Source organism: Phyllostomus hastatus, unplaced genomic scaffold (genome assembly GCF_019186645.2).
Source record: "Phyllostomus hastatus isolate PE091 unplaced genomic scaffold, TTU_PhHast_1.1 phas_scaffold_93, whole genome shotgun sequence".
NCBI classification, from domain to species: domain Eukaryota; kingdom Metazoa; phylum Chordata; class Mammalia; order Chiroptera; family Phyllostomidae; genus Phyllostomus; species Phyllostomus hastatus.
This window is the reverse complement of record NW_025334042.1, coordinates 20,931,518-20,958,452: the sequence shown is the minus strand read 5'-3', so window position 1 is coordinate 20,958,452 and position 26,935 is coordinate 20,931,518. Positions and strand designations below refer to the sequence as shown.

The 26,935-nt window shown below is 46.1% G+C and overlaps 2 protein-coding genes across 11 annotated transcripts; one reads left to right on the top strand and one right to left on the bottom strand.

The window, feature by feature from the left end:
- The first annotated feature begins 78 nt into the window (after positions 1-78).
- LETMD1 (LETM1 domain containing 1) lies at positions 79-10,421 on the top strand. 7 transcript variants are annotated; one of them, XM_045829046.1, is made up of 9 exons: positions 82-236; positions 786-937; positions 2,901-3,016; positions 3,635-3,717; positions 5,040-5,226; positions 5,313-5,414; positions 5,519-5,671; positions 6,153-6,249; positions 10,284-10,421. In XM_045829046.1, exons 1-9 carry the CDS (start codon positions 115-117, stop codon positions 10,307-10,309), a joined length of 1,038 nt encoding a protein of 345 aa, XP_045685002.1. In that variant the 5' UTR covers positions 82-114; the 3' UTR covers positions 10,310-10,421. The 7 variants fall into 7 exon arrangements, with proteins under 7 accessions (XP_045685007.1, XP_045685005.1, XP_045685002.1 ...); XM_045829045.1 differs by lacking the exon at positions 10,284-10,421 and adding an exon at positions 7,605-8,644; XM_045829044.1 differs by lacking the exon at positions 10,284-10,421 and adding an exon at positions 7,602-8,644.
- CSRNP2 (cysteine and serine rich nuclear protein 2) lies at positions 9,345-25,779 on the bottom strand. Of its 4 annotated transcripts, none has more exons than XM_045829042.1 (6): positions 25,677-25,779; positions 20,207-20,332; positions 19,735-19,971; positions 18,235-18,494; positions 14,745-15,041; positions 9,345-12,766 (listed from the first exon to the last, which is right to left on the bottom strand). In XM_045829042.1, the coding sequence occupies exons 3-6, from the start codon at positions 19,883-19,885 to the stop codon at positions 11,843-11,845; spliced, it is 1,632 nt and encodes a 543-aa protein (XP_045684998.1). In that variant the 5' UTR covers positions 19,886-19,971; positions 20,207-20,332; positions 25,677-25,779; the 3' UTR covers positions 9,345-11,842. The 4 variants fall into 4 exon arrangements, with proteins under 4 accessions (XP_045684998.1, XP_045684997.1, XP_045684995.1 ...); XM_045829041.1 differs by lacking the exon at positions 25,677-25,779 and adding an exon at positions 24,699-24,945; XM_045829039.1 differs by lacking the exons at positions 20,207-20,332; positions 25,677-25,779 and adding an exon at positions 24,699-24,945.
- Positions 25,780-26,935: the final 1,156 nt, after the last annotated feature.

Genomic DNA, 26,935 nt, shown 5'->3' with positions numbered 1-26,935 from the left:
GTCTACGGTTACCAATCAGCACCCAGGGAAAGCGCATGCGTTGTCAAACGAACGCGACGTACTGCGAACTACGACCTGAAGAAAACCTCTTTTGACCCCTCCCTCGCTGGGAAGATGGCGCTCTCCAGGGTGTGCTGGGCTCGGACTGCTCTGTGGGGTTCAGCGGTCACCCCCGCACCTTATGTCACCCGGAGGCTGCAACTTGTTCGCTTTGGACTGGCCTGGGGGGCCCCTCGGTGAGGGACCTGGAGAAGGAAAAGCATTTTTTGATGTACAGGCCCTTCTAGTGTCTCATCCTTCCTTGCATGCTGTTTCTTAGTTGTCAGGGTTCCACTCTCTGGCCTCGGGATTTTTATTCTGTTCAGAAATCGCACCCCGATCCCCGCTAGTGACCTGGCTTCTTGACGTTCTGAATTCTTAGAGCCCTATTTAGAATCCCGGAGCGCCGTTAGTTCGTTTTTCCGGCTTCCCTTTTCTGACTCAGGTTTTACCGCTGTTTACCTCGGTCCCACCCGTCTGGCTTTATCCTCCTGCTCTGGCCTCAGGCCTCGCGCGCTCCCTCCGGACTCATGCCACTCCCGAACTCTCTTTCCTGCTTAGCCTTTCATCTGCCTCATTTTGTTTTTCTCAGTCTGATTGCTTATCTCCTCTTGATCCCTAGGTCTTCCTTGTATTTCGGAGGTTTTAGTGTACATTCTATGAGGCCTGTGTTTTACATTAGGGACGCAGGTGTGAAGAGGCTTCTTGGACTGGTTCCCAGATAGTCTCTTTGATCCTCCTTGTAGGTCTTCAAAGCTTCACCTTTCTCCAAAGGCAGATGTGAAGAGCTTAATCTCTTATGTGGTGACTAAGACAAAAGTGATTAGTGGGAAGTACCATCGTTTTTTGGATCGTCATTTCCCCCGCTTCTATGTCCTGTACACAACCTTCATGAAAGGTAAAACCAAAATTGAAATAGAAATCACTAGAATTAGGTCTTGGGCAATGTCAGAGGGTTAAAGTAAGAATTTGCAGGTTTTGTTATGGGAGAGTGAGCTGGGGTCTTATGTTTCATAAATGCTTGAGTGTTAAAATAAATCTTTTAAGTTAGCACTTCTTGAGGGTGTGGTGGAGTAGCTTAGTTGGTTAGAGCATCATCCCTATACACTTAGTTGGTTAGAGTAGGTTCAACAAGCCCCTCCCCTCAGGGTGCATACATGAATCAACCAATGAATGCACAAATAAGTGGAAAAACAAATGATGTCTGTCTCCCTCCCTCTCTCAAATTAGTAAGTTTTAAAAAATTAAAGAAAAGTATTATGAGAAACAACTTTTAACAATATCCAGTGGGAATATAGGTATTTTTGCACTTTTCTTAACCACACACTTACCTATAGTAGAAATTCTTTGCCATGCACAGCAGCAGGGGTCTGTGGCTGCACAGACTTGCCCTGTGATTTATCAGTTGACTTGGCCCATAAGAAAATGTGGTTTGAGGCTTGTTACAAACCTATCCTAGTTAGCATGTTGTGGAAATAGCTGTGCAATGCTTGGTTTTTGAATGTCTTGGTTCAAATCAGAGCTGTGCTAATTACTAGGAGATGGTATAGTGCCAAGTGTCTATTCTGGAGCCAGAGTGCCTGGGTTCAAATCCCTGCTTGTTAATGGCGGTGTGATTGAGCTTACTTAACCTCTTTGTCATTTGTGTTTTTTTATCTGTAAATTGGGGATAATAATGAAACCTACCTGTGTGACCTTATGGTTGTGAAGATTAAATTAACACATGTAAAGTAGTTAAGGCCTGATATAGTAAGGGCTCAATAAATGTAGCCATAACTATTATTATACCCTATACTTTTACCATAATACCAATTAGAATAAATGCCACACTGTCAGCTCTGAATATTATCATAATTATTACTAGCTGTGTGGATGTGCAAATGACTTATCCTTAATTGTAAAGTGGAGATATGAAAGGCTGCTTTGTCAGCCCCCAGTTTGTAACTAGGATCAAATAGAAAAGGGTCTGAAAGTATTTTGGTTGTTTTTTTTTTTTAATTTTATTTATTTATTTTTTAGAGAGGGAAGGAAGGGAGAAAGAGAGAGACACACATATCAATGTGCGGTTGCTGGGGGCCATGGCCTGCAACCCAGGCATGTACCCTGACTGGGAATTGAACCTGCGATGCTTTGGTTCACAGCCCATGCTCAATCCACTGAGCTATGCCAGCCAGGGCGGTTGTTTTGTTTTTAAGCCTTTTATTATGGAAAAATTTAAACATATGCAAAAGTAGAGAAAATAATACAATGGGCTTCTGTGTGCTCAACCTCACTTCAGCAATTAATTCACAACTTCCCATTTTATTTAATTTATACACATGCTTTCTTCTGTATTATTTTGGAGCCAACCTAGACAGTATATTATTTCTTTCACAAGTAGGAAAGCATTTTTAAAAACTAATGTTCTAGATAAATGTAAGAATTCTAGAATGAAGAGAAAAATACAACCATAGAAATATGTTGCATTACAGTAATTATAAAAGTGTTCTAGAAAGGAGATAAGTTAATTTCTGGTTGGGGAATACACAGAGTTGATTGGACAAGACTTCCTGAGGTTAGGGAGCTTTGACATTTTGCTTTAAAATGGGATTGAGTAATGAAGCAGAAAAGAGAGACCATTCCATAGTAGATTGCAGAAGGCCCGCTTGGCTGGAAGAGAGGTGATGTGCTGTGGGAAAAAGGATGAGAAAAGACATGTAGGGTGGCCTAACGAGCTTCAAGTGACCTAGATGGAAATTTTAATGTCGAGGAGTGTTGGGGAGGGACAAACGTGTGTGTTGTGGGTGGGCTTGGAATAGGAGGCTGTGGTAAGCTTCATACTGGGGTAACGTCACACTCTGTCCTCTGCTTCAATGAGGCAGGATTGCAGATGATTTGGGCTGATGCCAAAAAGACTAAAAGAATAAAGACAAACATGTGGAAGCACAATATAAAGTTTCATCAACTCTCATACCGGGAGATGGAGCATTTGAGACAGGTATGGGCCAGGGCCAGGTACCCAGAAGTTCATGGTGAGGTAATTAAAGTTAACCAAGATCTCAAGTTTTTTTCTTTTCAATTTTGTTAACCACTGACTAAGGGTTTGCCCTTTGCCATGAGATTAAAGTATTGAATTAAATGAGAGCATCAGATTATTTGCCAAAATTGGATTCTTTCATAGTTGTAGCCATCCATAGCAGAGCTCTATAGAATTTTGGGCACATTTTCTGAATAAAAGTTATAGACAGTAAAATCTAATTTGTTTCTGAACATAGAGAAATCTGCAAGGATCAAAAGGCAGCAGGAAAGTGATATTTGGTGGTGACTTGATGAGTAGTTTCAAAGCTGAGAGTAAGACTCTAGGACCCATTCTGCAGATCAGGAATAACTCACTGAGGGATTTGGTATAATGTCAGGCCTTGTTCTCGAGAATATTTGGGATACAAAAGTAAATTAATCAGGGCTTTTGTCTTCAAGGAACCTACCAGCTACAGGTAGACAGAAATAACCTTGACCGTTGGCTGGGCTATAGAAGCTGGCCGCACAGTGGGGTGGCAGGGTGGCCACTGTGTTAAGAATGTGGGCTGAAACTGCATCTGTGTTTATTTCTGCGTAGTTCCGTCGAGACGTCACCAAGTGTCTCTTCCTAGGTATTATTTCCATTCCGCCCTTTGCCAACTACCTGGTCTTCTTGCTAATGTGAGTACAGACTTCTGTCTCCCTAGCATACTGAAGGTCTATAGATTTAAAAAATCACAAATTATTTTAAGGAGAACTTTCCATTCAGCAGCTAGGCAGAAGTTATCAAACTTCCTGCTCCAGTCTTTCCATTAGCCCCAGGTTCAGAAAAGCCACTCCAAATGCCTGGGTTACTGGGACAGCTGTAAGTGTAGGTGGCCTGGACTCTCCCTGTCTCTGAGCTGCCCCTACATGATGTAAAATAAGATAACAACCTTTTTCATTATCCCTAGAGGCAGTAACCCACTCCCTGAGAGACATAGCAATTTGGGACAAATTTTTTTCTTCAGGAGAAAAATGCATTTCATATTTTGAAAACGTAAATCTATTACTTTATCTCTGAAGATGACACTTTTAGATTATGACTTTGCATGTTGTCTGTTGCTGCACAACAAACAACTTCAAAGCTTAATGGCTTAAAACAAGCACCATTTTTATGATTTGCTGGGTCAGGAATTTGGTCAGGTCGGTGATGGACATTTCTCTTCCATGTGGTGTTGACAGAGGTCCCTCATTGACAGTGGTGAAGGTACTAGTCGGGGTGGTTTGAAGTCACTCTCAAGTTTGGTGCCTTTGCAGGGGTGGCTGGAAGACTGGGTCTGTCAGCCACAGTGCCTTCTTGTGGCCTCTTTAATGTGGCCTCAGGGCAGTGCGACTTCTCCCGTGGGAGCTCAGGGCTCCAGGAGTGAGTGTGCCAGGAAGGAAGAATCTGCATGGCCCAGAGAAACCGTTGTACCCCAGGCTTGGAGGTCACAAAGACATACTTCTGCTCTCTTCTGTTGGCTGAGTCAGTCACCCAGATTTTAAAAAGGGACATAGACATCACTTCTCAATAAGAGGAGTGCAAGGGAATTTGTGGCCATGTTTTAAAACCATCACACAGGTAGAGAAATAAATTAAAAGCAATTTTGCCCTTTCTACTTTGTATACACCTGAAGACTGCGTTACTGGTTGAGGTTGTCAGCATCACATAGTGTCCAGCTCTCTAACTCTGTCCAGCTGTGTCCAACATTCTCACTAGTGTTGGTACAAAGGAGTCATTTTTATCTGGCCGCTGCCTGCACTCCTCTTCCACTGCTGCTTCCTTTCACAGAACCTCCGCAGTGCAGCTCAGCCTTGTGCTTTACTGCGTCTCTAAACCTTGGTCTGAGAGCATCTGCAAAGAAAGAGCAGTGTGGTAGGGAGACAGGGTCTCCACCTCCCCTTCCTCGTATTCACGTCTGCCAAAGGCTTTGAAAGATGCCAATTTCAGCAAGTGACTGTTTGATTCCTTTTCCTTTCAGGTATCTGTTTCCTAGGCAACTACTGATCAAACATTTCTGGACCCCAAAGCAACAAATTGACTTCTTAGAGATCTATCATGCTATTCGGAAGCAGTCCCACCCAGAAATCCTCTGTTATTTAGAAAAAATTACCCCCCACATTTCTGATGCAGGACTCCGGTGGCACATGACAGAGCTGTGCACCAAGGTATTCCTCCTTGTTCCAAACTGGGAAACTTGTGAGATCAGTCTGCAATAGCCACCTATCTCTTACCTCTCCCACCCTCTCCCAAGATGCAGCGCGGTACCCATCCGGCAGCACAGGATATCCTGGCTCTGAGAGAGGGTTTCTCTAAGCGTCCTCTGGGCATGGACCAACTCCCTACTTTGCAAATGGTGAGTACTCGGAGGCTTTCTCTTCCCACAGCTTCACCTTGCTTCAGGTCTTTGCTTGCACTGGTGCTGTGTTAATTTTCTCGTCCTATATTGTTGTGTCACAGAAAGCCTTGAGTCGAGCTATGCTTCTCACGCCTCACCTGCCATCTGCCTTGTTGAGACACCGTTTAAAGACTCACACCACTGTGATTCACCAGCTGGACAAGGCTTTGGCAAAGCTGGGGATCAGCCAGCTGACCGCACAGGAAGTGAAATCGGTGAGAGCCTGAGTGCAGTACCAACCCTCCACCCTGGGTGGACTTTCAAGTTCACAGGGCTGGGAGCTTAGAAAGAGCTCGTTGTCTTGCTTGTTATAGCAAAATTCAAGCTCTTCATTCTCTCACCTCATTTCTAGATCTTTTTTTTTTCCTCAGTGAACTTAAAGTACTGGGAAGAAATTGCCCATAGTAATTTTGGTTTATGTTTCTCCTGGCCCTTCAGAAATCGAGGCCATCACACCTTAGATCTACTGTTCTAGCTGGCCCTTCAGAAATCGAGGCCATCACACCTTAGATCTACTGTTCTAGCGTCTATAGGCCTCTTTGCTTGTCATCTTAGTTCAAACTGCCGTGGAGAAAGGTTTCTTGGGATGAGGTTGTAACTTACTTCGAGGCGATTTTGGGTTATTTGTGGGGTTACACTTCCATGGCACACTTGCTCTGTGATTATTAAGGACCATTTCTCTCCCGAGTGTTGCAGGCTTGTTATCTTCGTGGCTTGAATTCTACCCTTATTGCAGAAGAGAGGTGTCGGACTTGGCTGGCGGAATGGCTGCAGATTTCCTGTAACCTGAAGGGTAAGGCAGATCTCTGGCATAACCAAAATCCAAGTAATTTTTGTATTTTATTCAAAGATTATTTTGGATTTATTTATTTATTTTAGAGATCTTATTTATTTTTAGACAGGGGAATAGAGGGAGAAAGAGAGGGAGAGAAACATCATTGTGTGGTTGCCTCTCATGTGCCCTCTACTGGGGACCTGGCCTGCGACCCAGGCATGTGCCCTGACTGGGAATCAAACCAGCAACCCTTTGGTTCACAGGCTGGTGCTCAATCCGCTGAGCCATGCCTGCCAGGGCTATTTTGGATTTAATTATTGAGTACTGTGAGGCCCTTCTCTCACACATATGTCTAACTGGAAGGCACAAGCTCATTAGCCTATAGGGGTTAAGCAGGTAACGAAATGGACTGTACCAGACGAGCGAGTGCACAGTGGGGACGGTGGGAGCACAGGCGTGAGTGCACGCCTGTCTGAAGCGGTTCTCCGCCTCGGCACTATCGATGCTCTGTTGTGAAGGCTGTCTTGTGCTTTATGGGGTGTTTAGCAAAATCCCTGGCCTCTACCCACTACATGTCATTGGTACCACCCTTTGCCCCACTTCTGACAACCTAAAACGTCTTCAGACTTTGCCAAATGCCCAGGCGGGAGGGGAGAGCAGAAGTGTCCGAGTTGAGAAGTACTAGCCTTAAAGGTATTCAGATTCAAAACAAAACCACTCAATTGGCTAAACAATAAGCATCTAAGGTGAGTATTAGGCTGGTGGGTCTCCTGTTCGGAACCTTTGGCTAGGCCTTGATGTTTCCTAAGCCTGTGAATATCAGGTAGGCCTGCTAATCCCGTCCCAGTTGAGAAATATCCCCAGAGCACTAACTTCTACCAGAAGAATCCCAAGGGTGACAGTGGTGTTTAATACCATTGCTGTCTCTGAATTTTCTGCTGCTGTCACAGGAGAGTCAAGAAACGAGGATAAGCCCTGGCTGGTGCGGCTCAGTGGATTGAGTGCCAGCCTGCGAATTGAAAGGTTGCTGGTTCGATTCCCAGTCATATGCCTGGGTTACAGTCAGATTCCCAGGCGGGGACCTGCTAGAGGAAATCAATCAACATTTCTCTCACATGTCTATTTCCTCTCCCTCCCTTCCCCTCTAAAAAAAAAGACATGAGGGTGAGCAGATAGGGGTCTGTGTTGGAAGGAGAGGAGAGCACACCATGCAGGGACTGGAGCGATGCAGGGGAGCTGGAGAACAACAGCCCGTTACGTCACACCTTCTGCACCCGGCTTCCTGCCTCTGGCTTCCAGTCCTGTGAACCAAGGCAGTTGGAAGGCAAGCTGTTCCCTGGCCAAACCATTAACGCTGATGGTGTTTTCAGAAGCTGAGCTGTCCCTTTTGCTACACAATGTGATCCTGCTTTCCATCAACTACACTGGGACGAGGCGCTGAGGGAACGTGTAGCGGATGCCACTGTCCTGCCGTCACAGCACCGCAGCGTGGGACCAAGCAGTACTTGTCAGCACAGTCTGTGTGCACTGCTGGGTGTGTGAGAGGCCGAGGAGCGGGTGCCACGGGCTTCAGTGCGGCACCCAAGTGGGAGCTGGAACCGAAACAAACCCTCTTACAGAGGTGGCCCATGTGAGGTGTCATTCCCAACTCCCTTGGAATTAGCTGGCAGTGGAAGCAGCCACTGTACTGGGCTGTTACTGTGACACGCTTAGTGCAGATCCTAGGAAGCGTCTGCCCCAGGTGGGAGTCCTCGTCTGGCCTAGGGCCCAGCACTGCGACCTTCTTTTGAGCAGTGTTTTTGTTAAAGCCGGTTTCTGGCTGGTGAGGGGACAGCGCCACTTACACTGGAGCAGTTACATGCATGTCCTCTGATGCTCCTCTGAACCCTGAGGTGACCAAAAATAAGAAATTTTTTTGTCCCTTTCATTGGGGTAACTAACCTCTCTTTCCTTCTCAAATCCTTTTACCACTGTAACTTTTTTCCTGAATAAGAAAAAGTTGCATTTTTCATTTTTTAGTGAATAACTTATGGGAACATTTGAATAGAAAAGATGAAAGGAAATACAAGCGCTTCTTGACCCCTTCCCTGGGGTTTAAAGCCTTCACACCCTTGTCTTAATTTCTGGGCTGTGCTACAATCCCTGTGGATCTTAAACTCTTTGCTACCTCCACTGTGTTGCAGCCTTCCCACTGTCACCTACAGTGGCTGCCTTCTTTGGGCCGAGGATGAAGCCCGTCCCGTACTAGTTACTACCCAGCCTGGGAGGCCAGGAGAGGTCTGCATCAAGATAGTAAGTTGGGGTTAGCTTTTGTCTCTGTATGTCCATCAGTGACCTGTAGTAACTTATTGTGAATGCATGAAGTACTGTTTTTAAACCCAAGTAAAGACGGTCTGAAATCAATTGCTGGAAATTACTTGTGCATACTCTAATCATTTTGCTAAGGCTCCTTTACAAGACGCATAACCTAACTAATAGGGGAGATAACTGGTGGGAATAGAACTTTCTGATGGGATGGCAGTTACAGAGGAACTGATTTGAAGTTGATTCTGTTCCTGGATTTTAAATAGCTAGGAAAGAAAAACTCTCTCTTCTCTCTCTCTCTCTATATAAAATAATGAAATTGAGTCCTGGCTGGTGTAGGTCAGTGGATTTAGCACAGGCTGCAAACCAACAGTCTGCTGGTTCAATTCCCAGTCAGGGCACATGCCTGGGTTAGGCCAGGTCCTCAGTGGGGGCCATGTGAGAAGCAACCACACATTGATGTTTCTTTCCCTCTTTTTCTCTCTCCTTTACCCTCTAAAAATAAATAAGATCTTTAAAAAAAGTAATGAAATTGAAAATGGGCCCCAAGAGTAGGGACCGCAGACAGGGAAAAACTCCAGCCAGGCAGGATCCGAGCCTGTTCAGCTGATGAGGGGCTAAGGGCATATGATGCAAGTGACGCTCCTGATGCTCCAAAGAGAACGTTCTATTTTTCCACTGTGAAACTCTTCTATCATTAACATTAATCCCTAACTGACCTAATTAGTTTCATATACAATGCTGGAGAAGTATCCTTTTTCTAACAAGTAACTGGATTGTGGCCTGCCAAGATAAAGAGTAACACACCATTCTTTTGAATATTTCTTTAATATTACATTTAAATATTTTCTTTAAATACAGCATTATTACAATGTAAAGGACCTAAAAGGCAAAAAAAAAAAAAAGTTTTTTTCAGAGAACCAGACAAGCTTTGGATTCACATTGAAAATACAACCTGTGTATAGTATATGAGGAGATTGGAAAATAATGAGTTGCAATAAGAAGTCGTTTCTTTTATCTAGGCCTGGACTGAGCAGGATCAAAGCTCAGTGACCACGAAGCCCTGCTTCTGTGACCAGAGGCCTAGCTTTTCTAGCAACCATGAGCTCTAATTGTGTCCAACTCAGGTAGCACCAGAAATGAGATGGACCAGGTTGTAGAAAAGGCCCTTTGCTTAACAACATAGTTAGTGCTAAATGTTAACACTTAGCATTTAAAAGCTTAGGATCAGTGTGAGTCAGAATTGTAGAGCTAACAAAGGGTTTAGATGAAGAAAACTAGTTTCTTCAGAAAAGTCATCATCATGGGGGTTGGCAATGAGTTTAATAAATTAGACTCAAAATCTTGCTTTGATCACAAAGGCTAATGTGTCTCTGAGCAACTGGAAACACTTCCTAGAGTAGGAACCCTTCCTAAGGAGGGAATGTTTACAACACACCCTCCAACACAAACTTTCGGACAGATTCTTCTCCCCAGAGTCCAATTCCCAATCAAGCTTCAGTCTTGTATTTCAGGGGACCAGTCTAAGGTGCGGGGTGGGGAGGGTTGCAAATCGGTTTGGAATAGTTTCTAGATCTCAGGTACATAAGGCTCTCAACTCTGTCTCATGAGGCTAGAGGATGGGGAGTGTTAAGGACCCATGTACTTAACTAAGAACCCTCCCCGCCAGGAACGGGGAGGCAGGTGGGTTAAAAGATGTCTGCGTGTTAAGTACAAGGCCTGTCAGGCTCAGTTCAGCAATTTTACAGGTGAAGTGCTGCTGGGACATACATGAAGGCCGCTCCAAGACCCCAGGGTCTGTGTCCCACAAGAAGAGGCTTTATGAGCAAGATAAGCAGGAACAGCGATCTCCCCCACCAAGAAAGGTTTTCCACTTTGTTCTACCCTGGTTAATGAACCGTAACCAGCAAAGCATGTTGTAAAGGACACTAGAGCAGAGTGTCTTGCTCCCTACTATCTCCATTTTAAAGCAAAGATAACCTTGCTGATGAGTTCAGTGGCGCGCGCACAGGAACGAAAGCTGGACGTGAGAGGGGCAGGAGCTGTGTGCCCAGGCAGAGGTAAGAACTGGGTCTGAGTCCTGCTCTAGACCTCGGAGGGGGTCAGCAGAACTTGAATTCTTTGGAATGTGGAAGTTGTATGTAGCATTTAAGAATTTATTTGGCATCCAATTTTTTTTTTACTTCCAATTTTTATATATCAAGATGGAGGGGTCTAATAAATATGTGTAGCTCTTGGGGGTGAACTGGAATGGTATAAATCTCCAACCCGATATATCCAAGAAGGACCACCAGGGTAGATACAGGGAAAAAACAAAACAAAACCCAAAACTGGTTGGTGACCTTAGACTGCCACATCCTATATTCCTTTAAAGCTCAAATCTCCCAAGGAGGGTCGGGTGGTGCCTGGGTGAAAGCAAGCACGGCACAAAGTCAACACCTTTGCAGCTGCTGTCTGCTCCTGCGGCCTCCTTTGGACACACTTAGCGCTCCACGTACGCCTCTGTGGGCCCAGCCTAGAGCGGCCTGACGGAGCTAGTGTTAGACACACACAAAGACGGGTTCTTTGTGCCACGTCCCCGGCCAATCTAGCTCTTCAAGGCAGGCCAAGGGTGGGGAGGGGGAGGCAAACAGACGAGTTAAACCCTAGTACCTAAGAACATGAGAAAGAAACAATTCAAGTTACAAACCAGGAATCCCCAGTGTGGGGAACAAGTCAGAGAACACCAAACATGTCAAATATTAACTTATTTACCAAATGGGGGACCGGGGAGGACAGGTTAAATTTTTATAAATCCTAGAGGTTTTGTACAGAGGCAGAGACCCTTCTACCCCCTCCTCTCCAGGCAACATTTCCAACTGTTGTTACAACACACCAAAATGGGATATCGGAGTAGCTACCGAGAAAAATGAGCTTGTACCCTGCCCTGGAGCTCAGGAGAGAAGGGGTTTTGCCATGCTGTTCAAATTATGTATTCTGATCCCTACATAAAGAACAGCTGCTTGAATTACCTAGATTCTCCTGTGAGATCCTAGTTCTTTGTTCTAGTGGCCCAGAAAGCGCAGTATTGGGCACTGTGCAGCCTCCTCTGCCCCAAGACTATCCCCAGATCAAGCTGGGGCTGGTCTTGATTCTGTTAACCCTTTTAAAAATACTTGTACAAACAATCCTTTCCCACCCATTCCCCAAAGACCCCAATAAAATAACATAGGAGCAGCAGCTGCTTCTACAGTTTGTTCTGAAACGGTGTTAGATAAAATAAGGGAATAAATAGAGAAGGGTAAGAGGCAGAATCTCTCTCTGCATGTCACACTGCCAGAGGAAGTTCCAGAGAAGGGTCTTCAGGGGGCCGGTCCTCGCCCTGCTGTGAGGTCTTCTCCACCACACAGCTTTCTTCACTGTCCGTGCTGAAGGGGAGGTTCGAGGGGGACCACGAGGGGCGGAAGTCTTCGTTCTCCGGCTCCTCAGGGTTACAATCTTCGGGCACTAGCGCTTCTAGAGTGGATGTTTTCCCGACCTCTGGTTTACAGAGGGCCGCTGGGTCTGTGGGGCTACAAGCCACCAGTGAGGTAACAGGGAGAGAGAAGACACTGAGATCCTTCTCCCTGGGGAAGGACGGTGGGGCTTCTCCTGTACTAGGCTCTCCTTTCACCCCCAGGACTGGCCTCTGCTCCACCTGATAATAGACCAGGGGCCCACTGTTCAAATAGGACGGACTGGTCACTGCTGAAGCAGCTGGGTGGTCCGAGTTCTCGGCAAAACACAGGACCGAGGAGCCTGGGGTCAGCTGAGCCTGGATGAGAATGGGGGCTGTCAGGCCTGGGCACAGCTCTTCGGAGACGGCCAGGGGCTCCTCCAGGATACACACACCCAGGCTCTCTATGCTGGAGTCCAGGCTGGCACTAGAGCCACTGGAGTCTTCCTCTGCCTTGAGCCGCTCCAGCTCCTCTGCACTCTGTAGGTGCATCACTGCCGTCTCGTTCTCAGCAATGAACTCCTGGAAGTCCTGCGTCTCAGACCCCTGTGCCCCGGTCAGGCTGCAGCTGGTGGTGGGCGAGGGCTCCTCATCTGGGGCGGGCGGGCGGCTCACCTGGCGCTTGCTCTCCAGCTCCAGCTTCATGATGGTGTGGAGGTAATGAGTCCGGACCCGGATTGGGTTAAATTCAATGCGCCCAGCCATGTTCCCACAGCCATCCCGGGAGCAGCCACACGGAAAGGACATGCGGTCCACCTGGGGAAGGCACAGGGAGGTTGAGGTGAGGAGAGACCAACAGATTTAACAAAGGTGACAGGAGACATTAGCTGGCAAAAACAAGCAGCTGGGACTTGTGGTCTCTTTCTAAGAGATAACCAATTCAAAACAACATGCAGCGTGAACTAAGACAGCACCAGAGGTTAGCAAGCCACTCGTGTTTTAATCCTAGTGCAGCTTTGTTCTCTCTCTAGGGCTTTGTTTCCTCTTTTCAACAAAAAGTAGAAGTCTTATCAGAGGGCACTTCCGAGCTCAAAAGTCCAGAGATACCTCTCTAAGCACCAACAGTTCTCAAAGCAAAAGAAATTTACATGTCTCAGATACTGCTTCAGAAGTTACTGGGTTTACTGGGGAAACCACAGTCTGGGGTCTGAGCTTCCTCTCCTGCGATGACAGGCAGGGAAAGGGAGTAGGGCCCCTGCTGGTCCAGACAAATACATTCTGGGGAAACTCCGCCTGCTGCATTTCCCCCGATGGCTGATCGGGCTGGTGCTGAGGCAATAACCAAGATAACTTTCGCACCAGGGATATCTGGAAAAGAGATGCTTTCTACCTCCTTAAAAAAATTTTTTTTAAAGATTTTATTTATTTTTTAGAAAGGGGAAGGGGGGAGAAAGAGGGAGAGACATATCAATGTGTGGTTGCCTGTTGCATGCCCCACACTGGGGACCTGGCCCGCAACCAGCCTGAGACTGGGAATCGAACCTTTCGCGGGCTGGTGTGAATTCCATGTGGATAAGCAATAAGAAAAAAAAAGTAATAAAAATGTTAGAAAAATTATTGGCAACTAAAGCTGCAGAGTACCATCAGCTTTTTCCTTTCTTCTTTTGTGGCAGCCCAAAAGGAAAATAAATATTAGATGGCATATAGGTGATAGAGAATATATTTTTTAATTTAAAACATTTTTTACTGATTTTAGAGAAACATTAATTTGTCGTTCCACTCATTTATACATTCATTGGTTGGTGTTTTTTTTTTTAAGATTTTTTTTAATTTATGTTTTGAGACTGGGGCAGGGCAGAGAGGGAGAGAAACATCAACATGTGGTTGCCTCTCTTGCACCACCTACTGGGGACTTGGCCTGCAACCCAGGCATGTGCCCTGACTGGGAATCGAACAGGCAACCCCTTGGTTTGTAGACCCACGCTCAAACCACTGAGCAACACCAGTCAGGCCCCTTTTCTCCTTTTTGAGTCCCCTAAAAGAGGGAAAAAAGTAGCAAAAAGAAATGAGCAAGCTGGTATATTCAAATACACAATGTCTTCCTATGACGTCAGCTTAAAGAGCTCTTCATTTCACTGCTTAGGGACCATCTAATCACCGGGACTGCCCTCTGGTCTGTGGGTAGCAGACTGATTCATTGTGGGACTTCACTCTGAAAAGCAGTATTTGTTTAGATCTATGATACCTACCCAAAAATAAGAAAAGGTTGGTCAGGAGAAGTTCAACTGTAAGGACTCAGCATCCATACCCTCAGTATACAAGCTCCAGATACATTTCACTCTTCAGGATGGTACTGCTGTTTTCAGTTGAAATGCATCTTCCACGCTGGCCGTCCGAGGGCCAGCGGGAGGTCGATGCATTCTACCTTTCAGGACACTATGAATTTAAGCTTTGCCGGGCCAAGTGTGATCCTGGATGACAGGATCCAAGAACTCTTTCAGTTTTTATAAAACTGAACTAGAGGTACTGTGAATAAGTGTCTGCCAGATAAAATCTAAAGGCCTACCTCATTTCTCTGCTTCCTTTTCTCTCAATGGACCGGTCATTATTTAGGGAACAGTTACTAAGTGTTACATTTACTAACCCCCATTCTTCCATTTGCTGACAGCTGCTTATGCCCCCGAGACACTGTATAAAACACAGACGAGATAACAGGTGTCTCCGCTGCAGGGGCCCCCACACCACATCCCTGACTCTAGTGCAGATACGCCACCTCAGGCCAATGTGGACTGACCTGGCATTTAATCCCAGCTTGGCTACAAGCACACGCTTCTGGGTCGCAATACAGTCGACAGTCACAACCACACTCTTCCCGTGACAGGCGGATGGCTCGAAGTTCTTGCTTCTCTTCAGCGTCAATGCGGTGCACCCCAGAAGCCCTCAACAGGGCCCGTCGCCGTTTGGTGGGCAGAGGTTGCAAGAAGAAGTAATCATCGACCTCCACATTTTCCACATCAATATCTTCATCAGAAACATCATCCAGTGTCAGGCCATCGGCCTCCACCGACTCCACTGTCCCATTCTTGGTCAGCTGCCAAGAGACAGGAAGGAAAGGTTAGCCTCTAGGGCCTTATCAGCCGGAGCTTCCTCCCAGGCTAGCATGGTTCAGAGCAGCAGGATCCAACTCAACTTTCTGCACTATGAAATACCCGTGCTGTCTAATACAGGGGCCACTAGCACGTGGCTCCTGAGCACTGTGAATGTAGCTAGTGCCACTGAGAAACTGAGTTTTAAATTTTACTTGATTTTAGTTCAGTATAAATAGCCATGTGTGGCTACCATACTGGACAGTGTAGGTCAAGAGGATTCATCTACAGCAGGAAAACAGGAAGCCTTATACCCTTCACTTTGCAGCCAGAAGGACACAAAACCATTTTGGAGACAGGTGCATTGGAGGGTAGTACAAGGCTACCATGTCCTTGTCAATGAGCCTGCATCTCCACACTGTGAACAATTCTCTATTCAGAAGAGCTTCATATTATCGGAAGGAAAAAAATGAGAAAATTATTTAGGACTATCAAGCCCTTGCTTCCAGCCCACGGTCTAGAAAAAATTGTATGTGCATTCTTTCTCCTTTCTAATCTGTTTTTAGTTAATTTCTAAGAAAAGTTGTAGGTGAGGTAGGGTGGCATGTGTGACACTGACTGTATTATCTACAGGCAGGTCTGGGTTCTCTGGGCTAGGAGAGACAGGCAGTCAGGAAAAGGGAATCCTAGCGGAAGGACAAGTTGAAGACAATCCATAGCTCAATGAGTTTTGAAAACGTGCTAGAGAATTCAAGTAAAGAAAATGAGGCCTTACAATCCCCAGGGCTCTGAAAGCTACTAGCAGGAAGAAAGCCAAGCTACTGGAGGGTTTGGCTTATTTTGTCAGACAGCCACGGAGTAGTGCTGGTAAAGGAACAACTCCTGGGAGAGATGTGATGCAAGAGAGCTGGGTAACAGGCTACATACCTGTTTTGTTCGTTTGCTTGTTAGCAAGGAGCTGGTAGAAAAATGAGGAGAGAAAGTGGTCCTTTTGAGAATTCCTTAGCCTATTATTTTTCTTCTCTTTTAAAGATTGCATTTACTTATTTATTTTAGAGAGGGGAAGGGAAGGAGAAAAAGAGGGAGAGAAACACCAATGTGCAATTGCCTCTCATGCGCGCCTTGTTGGGGACCTGGCCTGCAACCCAGGCATTTCCCCTGACTGGGAATCAAACCGGCGACCCTTTGGTGCTCAATCCAAACCCTTTGAGCAGGCTGGTGCTCAATCCACTGAACCATGCCAGCCACAGCAGTCTATTATTTCTGTACCAACTACAGGGGTCTTGCTGCAGACCTTAGGATTGCTCCTATCTATTTCACCTGGGTTGGCTTCCTCCCCAATCACCCTCGATCCTGCTCTTCTCTCGAGATCAGAGGTGCAACAGAAAGAAACCCATGTATATATAAAAATTTAATATGTCATGATAGAGGTGACTTTCATATCATTTGTCAGTTTTCTAATAATTTAATGGTATTGGGACAACTGAATATTCTTAAAAAAAGTTAGATCTCCAATCCATACTATTCATAATAATAAATTCCATGTGGATAAAAGGCAAAAAAAGTAGTAAAAATATTAGAAAAATTATTGGCAACTAAAGCTGCAGAGTACCACCAGCTTTTTCCTTTCTTCTTTTTTTTTTTGTGGTAGCCCAGAAGGAAAATAAATATTAGATGGCATATAGGTGATAGAGAATATATTTTTTAATTTAAAATGTTTTTTACTGATTTTAGAGAAACGTCAATTTGTCGTTCCACTCATTTACGCACTCATTGGTGGTTTCTTGTATGTGCCATGACTGGGGAATGAACCTGCAACCCTGGCGTACCGGGACAATGCTGTAGCAAACTGAGCTACCCCGGCCAGGGCCAGAATATATATTTTTGAGGGCAACTGCCTCCCCTATGGAGTGTAAAGATAGAAAAAGTTCTAAGAAAAGAGTAAACCAGACTTGGGGAGGGTGAAGGGTTTCCTCTTGACACAGAAAGTTGTATTAGAGGCCAGCACAGCTGCTGTGCACTAACCTGCTACAAGCAGGAGTCCTGTACCTTAAGCCTTGGGTTTGTCTCTGGACCTCCTCTGTGGGAGGCCACAGAACATGACAACATCCTGTTCTCACAGGTCATTTGTCTACCAGATTTGGGAGAGGGATTCTTCCTGGGGAGAGGGAAGCCTTCACTGCAGATGACGAGAACAGTGTATATTTGCCCAGCTGTTGCTATAGCAGCAGGAAGGGGACGGGGTCAGTGTTGGAATTCCTCAGACAGAAGAAAGGGAAGCCTGAATGTCGTTCCAGTTAGGAGAACAGGTGTAAGGCTTTAGGAGCAGGCTGAGGGGAGCAGACACAGAGCTCCCAAAGGGAGAAAGGCAGGGATCTAGTTAGCCTGCACCCTCTGCCACCAGTCCTCCAACCCTGCGACACCGCGGTTGTCTCAACAGGATTTCACCCCCAGCCCTGGAAACAGTGCAGCCACCGTTTTACTATGGGCCCACCAGAAACTTGGCCAGGCCTAAAGCAGTGTTCTTCCAATTTGGAACTAGAAATTCTGGGGGCAATTTTTGCTGACTGGTGGAAACTATGGCTGTAGAGTGTCCAGCAGCGCTACGAGAGCAAATGGGTGGCTATACAGCACCATCTGAGACGGGCCCCTTCCAGGCCCGCTCTCCTCCCGCACTTGAGGAGCCGGGGCAACACCAGCGGCAGGCGCAGATTATACAATCAAAATAGCCATTCAGTAATGCTGTTGTTTATACCCAAAGACTATCACCTAGAGATCATGGGGGTTACAGAACCAGTAGGATCCTTTCGGACAATGGAAATGATCCAAACCTACCCTGTGCATGCGGGCAACAGATATAATCAACTGACAAGGAACCGAAACATTGTCTTTCCTCAGGTTCTGGGGGAGCAAACTTGAATGCCTTCAAGTACTCACATTTTAAACCTTTAAAAAACAATGAGGGGGCAAGAGTAGGGAATTCTAGAGAAGTCATTTTGCTATCTCTGGTAGATTCCCCACGAGATACAAAAGAAGGGTGTCTCAGACTGAGATTTGATTCCAAATCTGAGCCTCTTCTCTAGAAAGATCTGGAGGCCAAGGGCAACAGTAAAAAAAAAAAAAAAATCAATAGACCTAGACGGTTTCCCACTTTATTTTGGCACAGGGGAAGTACCAGAGCCCAGACCCCCTAGGCACCTTCATCTTCTTGGCGTGGAGTTTCTCCTCCTTCAGGTGCTCACGAAGAATCTCCCGATGGTTCACCTCCTGCTCCTGAGCAAACTCACAGAGCGTGTAGCTGCGTACAGAATTATGACGCTGAGCCATGCCCAGAGAGCTACCGCCCTGGCTGGGCACGCTGGTAAAACCCTGGCGCCGGGCAAAGTAGTACACAGTCACCTGGTCGAAGCGCACATTCTTCCTCCGCAGCTGCTTCTGCCGCTTCAGGATGGAGGTGGCTGCGAAGGGAGCACAGAGTGCTTTTATTGACCCAGAGACAGCCTGTTTGGGGACCTTATTCCTTCTCATCCATCTAGGCTCTCAACTCTCCTCCAAAGGTGATCCCTGTACCCAGAGACACTGCTGATTTTCAAGTCATAAATGCAGAGCTGGAAGGGACCGTCGGCATCAGCTAGTCCACAGCACTACCTCCAGAATGACTGCACCCGAACAGACCGCAAAATCTATTTTTAGATGTCAGCCGGGAAGAGGATTTCCAGGTAATCTGCTCAGGATAAAACCACCTATATAGCTTTACCGTCCAACACAGCAGCTAACAGCCACATACATCGATTTAAATAAAACTTAGTTAAAATGAAGTAACACCTACAACTCAGCTCCTCAGTTACACTAATTCTCAATTCAGGTGCTCAATACTACACATGGCTAATGGCTACCATAGTGGGCAGTGCAGACACAGAACACTTCTTTCATAACAGAAAATTCTGTTAGACAACGTTGTATAATGAGATAGTAAACTTCTGTAACAGGCTAGTATGTGTTTTAGGCTTTTTAAATTTTATTTATTTTTAGAGAGAGAGAAAGGGAGGGAATTGAACCAGTGACCTTCCAGTTTGCAGGCACAATCCACTGAGCCTCACCAGCCAGGGCTAGGTTTGGCAGATCATCAGCACTCTGTTTTAACTACTCGACTCAGCCATTGTATCATGAAAGCAATCAGACAATGGGTGTGGATGTGTTCCAATAAAACTTTATTTACAAAAGTAGGCACTGAGCCAGATTTGGCCCACAGGCAACCCCTGATCTATAGTATCAGACGTTCTTTCCAAGAAAATAATTGAGCCATAAGGATGAAAAAATCTGGAGTTGCCCTCGATGAGCAGTCAGTCAGGATTTGTGTCCTGCTGGAGCTATGGTATCATGGAACTCTATGGGACTTCGGTGGGGAAGGGTAGAATCCTGCACTCCTCTCCTCCTTCACTTTCATTCAGCCCATTCCGGGGACCCACAAACCAAGCACAAGTGAAACCAGCTAGAATAAATCAGACTTAAGTCTACAATATTAGACCAACGAGGTCCTCCAAAGAGCAAGGCTGAGCTAAGAATGGGAAAGATTATGACTAAGGGAAAACCCCCAAGCTGGTTAGCAGCAGCTGTCTCAAAGCGGCAATGGGCTCTGAGGCTTGGGGACTGGGTGCAGGGGTGGGGTGGGGTGGGGTGGGGGAGTGGCTCACTCACGTGCGAAGCTGGCAGTTGTAGGAGGATTGAGGCTGTCGCAGCTGTCAGCACTGTCACTGCTGGAGATCTCATCATCTGAGTTGGACACTGATGAGCCCACATCCACATCATCAAACTTCCTCTTGAGACCCGAGCCCGTGAATGCATCCATTGGTTTCAAAGGGGTTTCCTTGGGGAGCCCACCGCGTTGGCCCCAGAGCCCCCGCTCACCACCAGCTAGCCAGGTGCATTAGGATTCTGCCCAGGGGAAAAGAGGAATCAGCATTCCTGTCCTAAGACAGACCCCTCCCGAGTCTATAAATCAAGCTCTCCGACTGAAGAAAGAAAGCACCTGAGCTAAGCACTGATGTCAGGGCTCTCCAGATTGGGTCATTTCTCTCCTGATTCCCGCCAACATTCTCCTACTTTTGTTTCCCCTCGGCCCCTCCAGTCTCAGTCACTCTCGGAATAATGAGATGAGTAACCACTGCACCTTTCCCAGTGGAGCGAAGGCCCTTGGTTCCGAGCCAGCTGGGCTCCAGGCTTCATTAGCTGGGGCCTAACAGGAACTGCTCCTCTGATCACACGGCGGAGCTCTCCAAGGGGCCAGCAGGAGGGACTGGGGATCAACAGCGGAATTAGGCTGTGCCCAAACCTAGGCTACATCCAATTATTTTTCCTACTGAAGATATGGCCTGGCATTTCCCAAAGTGTACATATGGAATAAACTTATCCAATGGACATTAATAGCTTTTACATGGAAATAGGACTGTCATGTTAAAATAGTTTAGAAAACTGCTTATGGGAGGACCTCTTAGAGGCTTTTAATACGCTAATGAGCATGGGGAGGAGTAGGAGAAAACAGAACACAGTGGGCTTCACACACCTGATTAGGGAACCTTTGTTTTCCAGAGTATTTTAGGGGGCAAATGATCCTTGGAACACACTTTGGGAAATACTGCTCCAGGCTCTCAGTTTCAAAGTACAGCGGCAGCCAGGGAAACACTTTACCCAGATCTTCACAAGTATAAAGTGTCTCTCTGGGCTCCTAAAAAGGTCAAATTTGGTTCTAAACAATGGAGTGAAGATTAGAATCTGCACTGGTTCAAAACTCAGAATCTTTCCCAATCTCATACTGCTCCATAAAACAGGGCTCTGCTGGTCTATCACCTTCCTCTGTGCAAGGAAAACTCAGCTTTCCCACCTTCACCCTCTGCGAAGAAACTGGCAAGGGGGAAACAATAGCAAAAGCAGTGACAATTTACTCCGGTTACATCTATATGGCAGGCAGTGTCTTTAACAAGCTGTCACAGAACCAAGGAGCCTGGATACAGATCTCTCCTCTGTCTTGAGACGTTAGTTCCCAAGGAGGTAAATCTGCTCGACAGAAATGCTGTCAGAGCCAGAGCCATGTGTGATGATAGAGGCCTCCCTGCTTTGCCTCAGTAATGCCAGAATCTCCCCAGACTATGATCTCACTAGTTGCTAATTATGCAGCAGGAATAACAACACTGCCCAGAAAGACAGGGCTGCATTACTGCAGAGCAGCAGCTACCCAGAATATACTGTGGTGTCAAGAAACGCCTGCTACAGAGCTGTTTTTCTGGACTATGTCTTTTAGATGCAATCTGTGTGTTCTTGGACAAGCCCTGCATAGTGAACCAGATCTAATAAGTACTTTAGAAATGACACTTCTGTATCTATCTATCTAGAGCTCATCAAAATCCTGCCTTTTTAAGTCACAAGAGGGATCTAAGAAACCTCAGCTATATAGGTCTCAGACAAGCGCATTCCTGAAATAAATGTGGCCAGGGAGGGGAAAAAAGGTAATCAAGTACTTGAAAGAATCGTAATTAAATTGAAAAATGAGTCCAAAGTATCATTTGTTTATTTTTTAAATCATTAAAAATATTTTTCAATTACAGTTGACATACATTATTGTATTAGTTTTCAATTCTGCTTTTCAGGTTACTGGTCTTGCCATCAGAGGTCACATTCCTAGGACATGGTAAGAATGGAGATAGCCAAGGTCTTTTTATGGGTTAAGAATACTGCTGTGTTTAAAGATAGCTATTAACAAATTTCTCATTCCATTCTATTATGGGAGGGGGGAGGAACCTTTGCAATTGAGTACTTATATGGGTGGGATTAAAAAAAAAAGAGAATAATGTTGACTACTAAATTTAATTCTTCTTCCCGATTTAAAATCCTTATCAACCACATGAAAACTCAAACTGAGCTCCAAATTCTGCTTCCTCAAGAAAGGTGCAAGTCCAGCCTCAGTTTTAACTGAGATCCAGGGGGCGTTGCCACTAGGAAAGAGGTCTTTTCCTCAGCCTGGAATTACTCAGAGATTCATGACTGGAAGCAAATATGCACTTCTGGTCCTTTCCTGGGTATCCCTTTGCTTCTGGCAGCGCGGATTCCCTTTGAATATTTCTCTGTGAGCCCTACATGATATTGGCTTTGGTCCAAAATCATCTTTATTATCAAAATTCTCCCATCTTCACCCAGTTGCCCTCAGGGGTATCATTTCTGGTAGGTTAATCTCTGTGCACTCTGGTGTAGCAAGGGATTGCTGGCTGCTAGTCTCACTCCCCTTTGCCTTTTTATCTGTGTCCTCTCCCCTTCCACTGCTGGAATGGTGGCTTCCGGGCAACCACAGGAGGTAGATAAAGAAGAGAAGATAAAAAGATGTGAAACAAAGGACAAAAATATTTTCTTTAAAATGCCTGAGAATAATCATCTATGGCTATATGTGTCAATAAGGTGTATACTGACTTAGCTCGATCTGTTAGCATCACATTCTCTGACATTAACTCCATTGTTTAAAAAAAAAATCCACCGATTCTGTCCTGACAACCAATATAACTTTAAATTTCAACCCAGCTTTCCTTGTCCAACTCTCTGGTGTGAACTTGACTTGTTAGATAGAAATGTTCACTAGGCACCCAGAACAAACCTCCCATCCACTTCCGCGGTGGCCTGTGGAGATCTTCCTTTGCAACAGCAACAACTAGAATAGGTTCCACATTTTCCAATTTATCAAATCAGTCTCCTTTCAAACCACAATCAGCAACCAGTCATTCCCACCTCTCACCTGGCAGAGGATCAATGCATGTGTTTGAGAAACACAAGTTATACTCCCAGCACTTGACCCCATACAGAAATAATCGAGGTGAGACTGGCAATGCAGGCCATAACTGACAGTTAACTGTCAAAATGAGCAACTCAAACAACAAATGCTTTTGAGAAAATAATGCAAACCTCTGTAAAAGTTTTTAAATGCCAGTGAAATGAAAGGTCAACTGACACTTTCTGGCTACATGCTTTCCGGTCTTCTCTCAAATGTTTCTAGCTTAACATTTCCCAAAGGTATTCACAGTATGTAGAGAGTATCAGGCTAGCACCAAACAAAATAGATATATATGCATACGTGCATTTTAGTACTAGATCTAAGCCTTTTCAGGCATATCACGATTCCTTTAACAAATCTCCAAAACCGGAATGCGCCCCTGCCAAATTTTGTGTATGCAAAATATATTTGCAAAGTTTAGGTAATAAAAGCCTCTCTCCTAAATGAATGCAAAATAAGACAAAGTATACATCTCACAGGAGAAAGCCTCTCCGCTGGAACCCAACCTTCTGCCAAGGGTTAAGGGAGCAAAATCTCTACTAAGATCACCAGGGCTACCATTTGTAGCTAGGTCAGAGGAAGGAAAGCTTTCTAAGTGTTATGATCAACCCGAATAAGATGACCTGTCCTATTTCTCCGTTTACAATATGTTGTGGTTAATTCTTAAATACTATGAATTTAATGGCTCTGTGTGTCCTTGTGATTACCAGGATCATGAACTTTTAAAGCACTCAAGTGAAAACATCCTTTAAACTAGGTATGTCTAGGAAGTCCCCCTCCAACACTCCCTGGTGTTCCCCGGTTCACCGACACAAAGTTAGAATTTGGCTTCCAGTGCCTAAAGCGCCATCATAAGGAGGACACAAGCAAGATCTCCATGGAAGAACTGGAACATGATGCAGGAGGGACCATTAACTCTCAAGGATATCCAGTCATTTATAACTCTGGCACACACCAGCATCCTTCTGGCTTTGGAGATTTGCAAGATGGAAAGTCAGGGCAGAAAAGGAAAATCTGAATTAACCATAGATTTACCTTGAACTGAAAACTGTAGGACAAGGGGTCACTGTGTCTCTTGGGAATAACGTCTAACGTTTCATACTGAAGAACTGTTTGTGTGAGACAATGCCACTCTAACCCCCCTTAAAACGATGAATCAAGACCATAGCACTAAAGGGGATGAATGGCAGTCAGCTGCGTGTTTGGGCCTGTGAAAAGGATCAAGCTAGCAACCAGGGCAAGTGATGCTTTCGTTTTCCCACAGAACGCCAGAAAAATGGGAGACACATCAGGAACCTGAGCTGAAAGGACATGTCAAGTCACCAGTTCCCCTTAATGGAACCCCGCTGAATCCTTCAGCTCCGGGCCCATTTCTTTCTGATTCCCGTTAACCTTCCCGCTCATTCTTATCTTCTGCAGCCCCTACCCAGTTTCCCATCCCTTCCTGCCTGCTACTCAAAAATTCCCAACCACTCCTCCCACATTTTCCTCTATTCTCCCTCCCCTTCCTGCACTTCCCTCCATCCTACATCTTCTCCACTCCATTCCGAACTTAACCCTCATCCGCAATCGTGCCGGCTTCCAAGCCGTCCATCTGTCTCCCTCAAGCTGTCCCCACAGTCCGGGCCCGCGATCTCTGTGCCTCTCGCTCCCACGCCTCTCCCTACTCTTCCCCTTCCCAACGACGCCTTAGCTCCCCGCCCCCGACCGCTCTCGTCCGAGCCGCCAGCATTTCTGACCCCTCCATCCTCACGGCTCTGGGGTAACCACTCTTCCACCGCCGTCTGAGGGCCGATCCCCAGAAAGGACAAGGCGGCACCCTCCGCCCCGCCACCCCCAGGCCCATTACCGGCCCCGCCGCAGTTGCCTCCTCCCGTGATGGTCTCTGCCACCCCCGCTGCTGCCGCCGCCGCCCTAGCCCGCTGGTAAGGAAGGAGGACAGCGCGAGTCCCGGGACTGCAGCGATGGTCGGGGAGTTCCCAGGGCCACAGGACAGGGAGGAGGGTGGGTGGGCAGGTCGGCCGGCAGGCGGCGGAGGGCGGACGGCTCCGGCAACTCGGACGCCCTCGGCAGCAGCCGCCCAGAACCGCCCCGGCTCCGGCTAACAATAGGCTGTGGCCGCAGAGCCCTGGCTCTTATAGGCGCCGGCACGTCTTGACCAAGGCCCGGGGCAGGCTGGGAAATGGAGTCTACGTCCAGGCCCCACGCTCCGCGGCATGCTGGGAATTGGAGGCGGTAACCAGCGCAAAGCCGAAACTCTCCAAGCTACCAGGCTCAGGAGGCGGCGTCCGTGCAGCAGCGGACCCTGGGAAACCGAGTTAGGCGCGGCTGCAGCCTTTTGGAGAGGGTAGACACTCAGCTACAGAGCTTCAATGACTCAACAAATTCTCCTCTAAAACTACCTTTTTCCTTTTGACAGAATCACACTCCCAAGCCTACAAAAGAACATAATCCTCTTTTGTTCGTTCATGGGATATCTTAATCTTAAACGGCATGACGTGCTGCAACCTGCCCAAGATATGGAGAAGAAAATACAAGCAATATACTGAGTTATCTCGATATGTATTGACGGATTGATTGTTTTCTTTCAAAATTATTTTTACATGATCATTGATCTTCACAACTTTGCAACTCACTTTTAAGATGGTATAAATGAAAACTCAGAAGTTATCTGTTATTTGTCAATAACACCCTGACTGGTTTCCCATTCATTCAGAATAGTTCATGTCTCTTCCTTGACATAAAATACCCTACAAGAGATAGGCACCACTTCTCCCTCCAGCTCCCCCAGTCCTATGTCCTCTTGTTTCCCTCTGCTTTCCCTTACCCTTATTCTGCTGGAATACTGGCCCACTGGCTTCCTTGCAGTTCCTTCAACAGGACAGTCATGCTCTCATCTCAGGGCCTGGAACATTATTTCACCAGCTAGCCACACATGCCCTCATTTAATATTTGCTCAAATGCCCCTTTATCAAAGACCTTCTCTAACCATATTTCTACAATAGTGCTTCTCCTGCCCTGGCCCGGTGGCTCAGTTTGTTAGAGTGTCGTCCTGTACCCTGAAAGGTTACAGGCTTGATTCTCCGTCAGGGCACATGCCTACCTTGTGACTGAGATCCCCCTTTGGGGGCACTTAGGGGAGGCAACCTATGGATGACATCGATGTTTCTTTCACCCCCACTTTCCTTTCCCCTCTCTCTAAAAACCAATAAACATATCATCGGATGAGGATTATAAATAAACAAACAAATAAAATAGTGCTTCCCTTTAGTCTCTATCCTCTTGCCTTGCATTTCTGAGCATTTACCACCTGACATATATTTGTTTTCCACTCTTCCCTCACTTGACTACATTTCATGAGAGAAAGGAATTGTTCTGTTTACTGTGTGGTCAGTACCCACTACAAAGCCAGGTATTTGACATTTAGGAGCTCAGTGGATATTTACTGGATATTGAATTGATGGATGGCAGGACTTAAACTCAGCTTAGGCTGGTTCCAAAGCCTAACTTTCCACTGCAACCAAGAACCATGAAGCCAGATCTAGAGGTTGGGTGGCTTGGGAAAAATGCCACAAATTCCATTCTTCCCCCTTAGGTGACATTACAGACTCTAAGAGGCTAAGAAACAATACTGCAAAATGAAACAGCAGCAGATCACAGAAAAAGCAGTCCTCAGGGTACCGTGTAATGGTCATCTCCCTACCGCCAAAATTTAGGTGTGATGCAACATGCAGTCGGTCCCGGAGCCAGATGGCCTAAGAGCAAACCCCAGCTCCCCTGCTCACTGGTAGTGTGACCCTTAATAAGGTATGTCACTTCCCTGTGCCACAGCTCTTGCATCTGGAAAATGAAGACGATAGTATGACTCTTACAGGGTTTTGTGAAGATTAAATAGTTAATAAAGTATCAAATGTTTATAACACAGTCAGTGCTATGTAAATGTTCATGACTCTGTTTTCCCTGGACACAGAAGACAAAAAGGAAGAGAAGGCCCCAGACCACTCTGTGATTCAGTGGGATGAGGAACAAAAAACAGTCTAAAAGTCACGTGGGCAGGCTAAAAAAGGTTTCACAGGCCTACACATT

Bases quoted from the DNA above. Each gene is read 5' to 3' on its own strand.
- LETMD1 (XM_045829044.1), top strand. From the start codon at position 115: ATGGCGCTCTCCAGGGTGTGCTGGGCTCGGACTGCTCTGTGGGGTTCA. The intron at 3,718-5,039 runs GTGAGTACAGAC...TTTTCCTTTCAG, and splicing joins TACCTGGTCTTCTTGCTAAT to GTATCTGTTTCCTAGGCAAC. The intron at 5,672-6,152 runs GTGAGAGCCTGA...CGAGTGTTGCAG, and splicing joins CCGCACAGGAAGTGAAATCG to GCTTGTTATCTTCGTGGCTT.
- CSRNP2 (XM_045829042.1), bottom strand. From the start codon at position 19,885: ATGGATGCATTCACGGGCTCGGGTCTCAAGAGGAAGTTTGATGATGTG. The intron at 15,042-18,234 runs GTGCCTAGGGGG...GTCTCTTGGCAG, and splicing joins TCCACGCCAAGAAGATGAAG to CTGACCAAGAATGGGACAGT. The intron at 12,767-14,744 runs GTCAGTCCACAT...TGCCTTCCCCAG, and splicing joins AAGCTGGGATTAAATGCCAG to GTGGACCGCATGTCCTTTCC.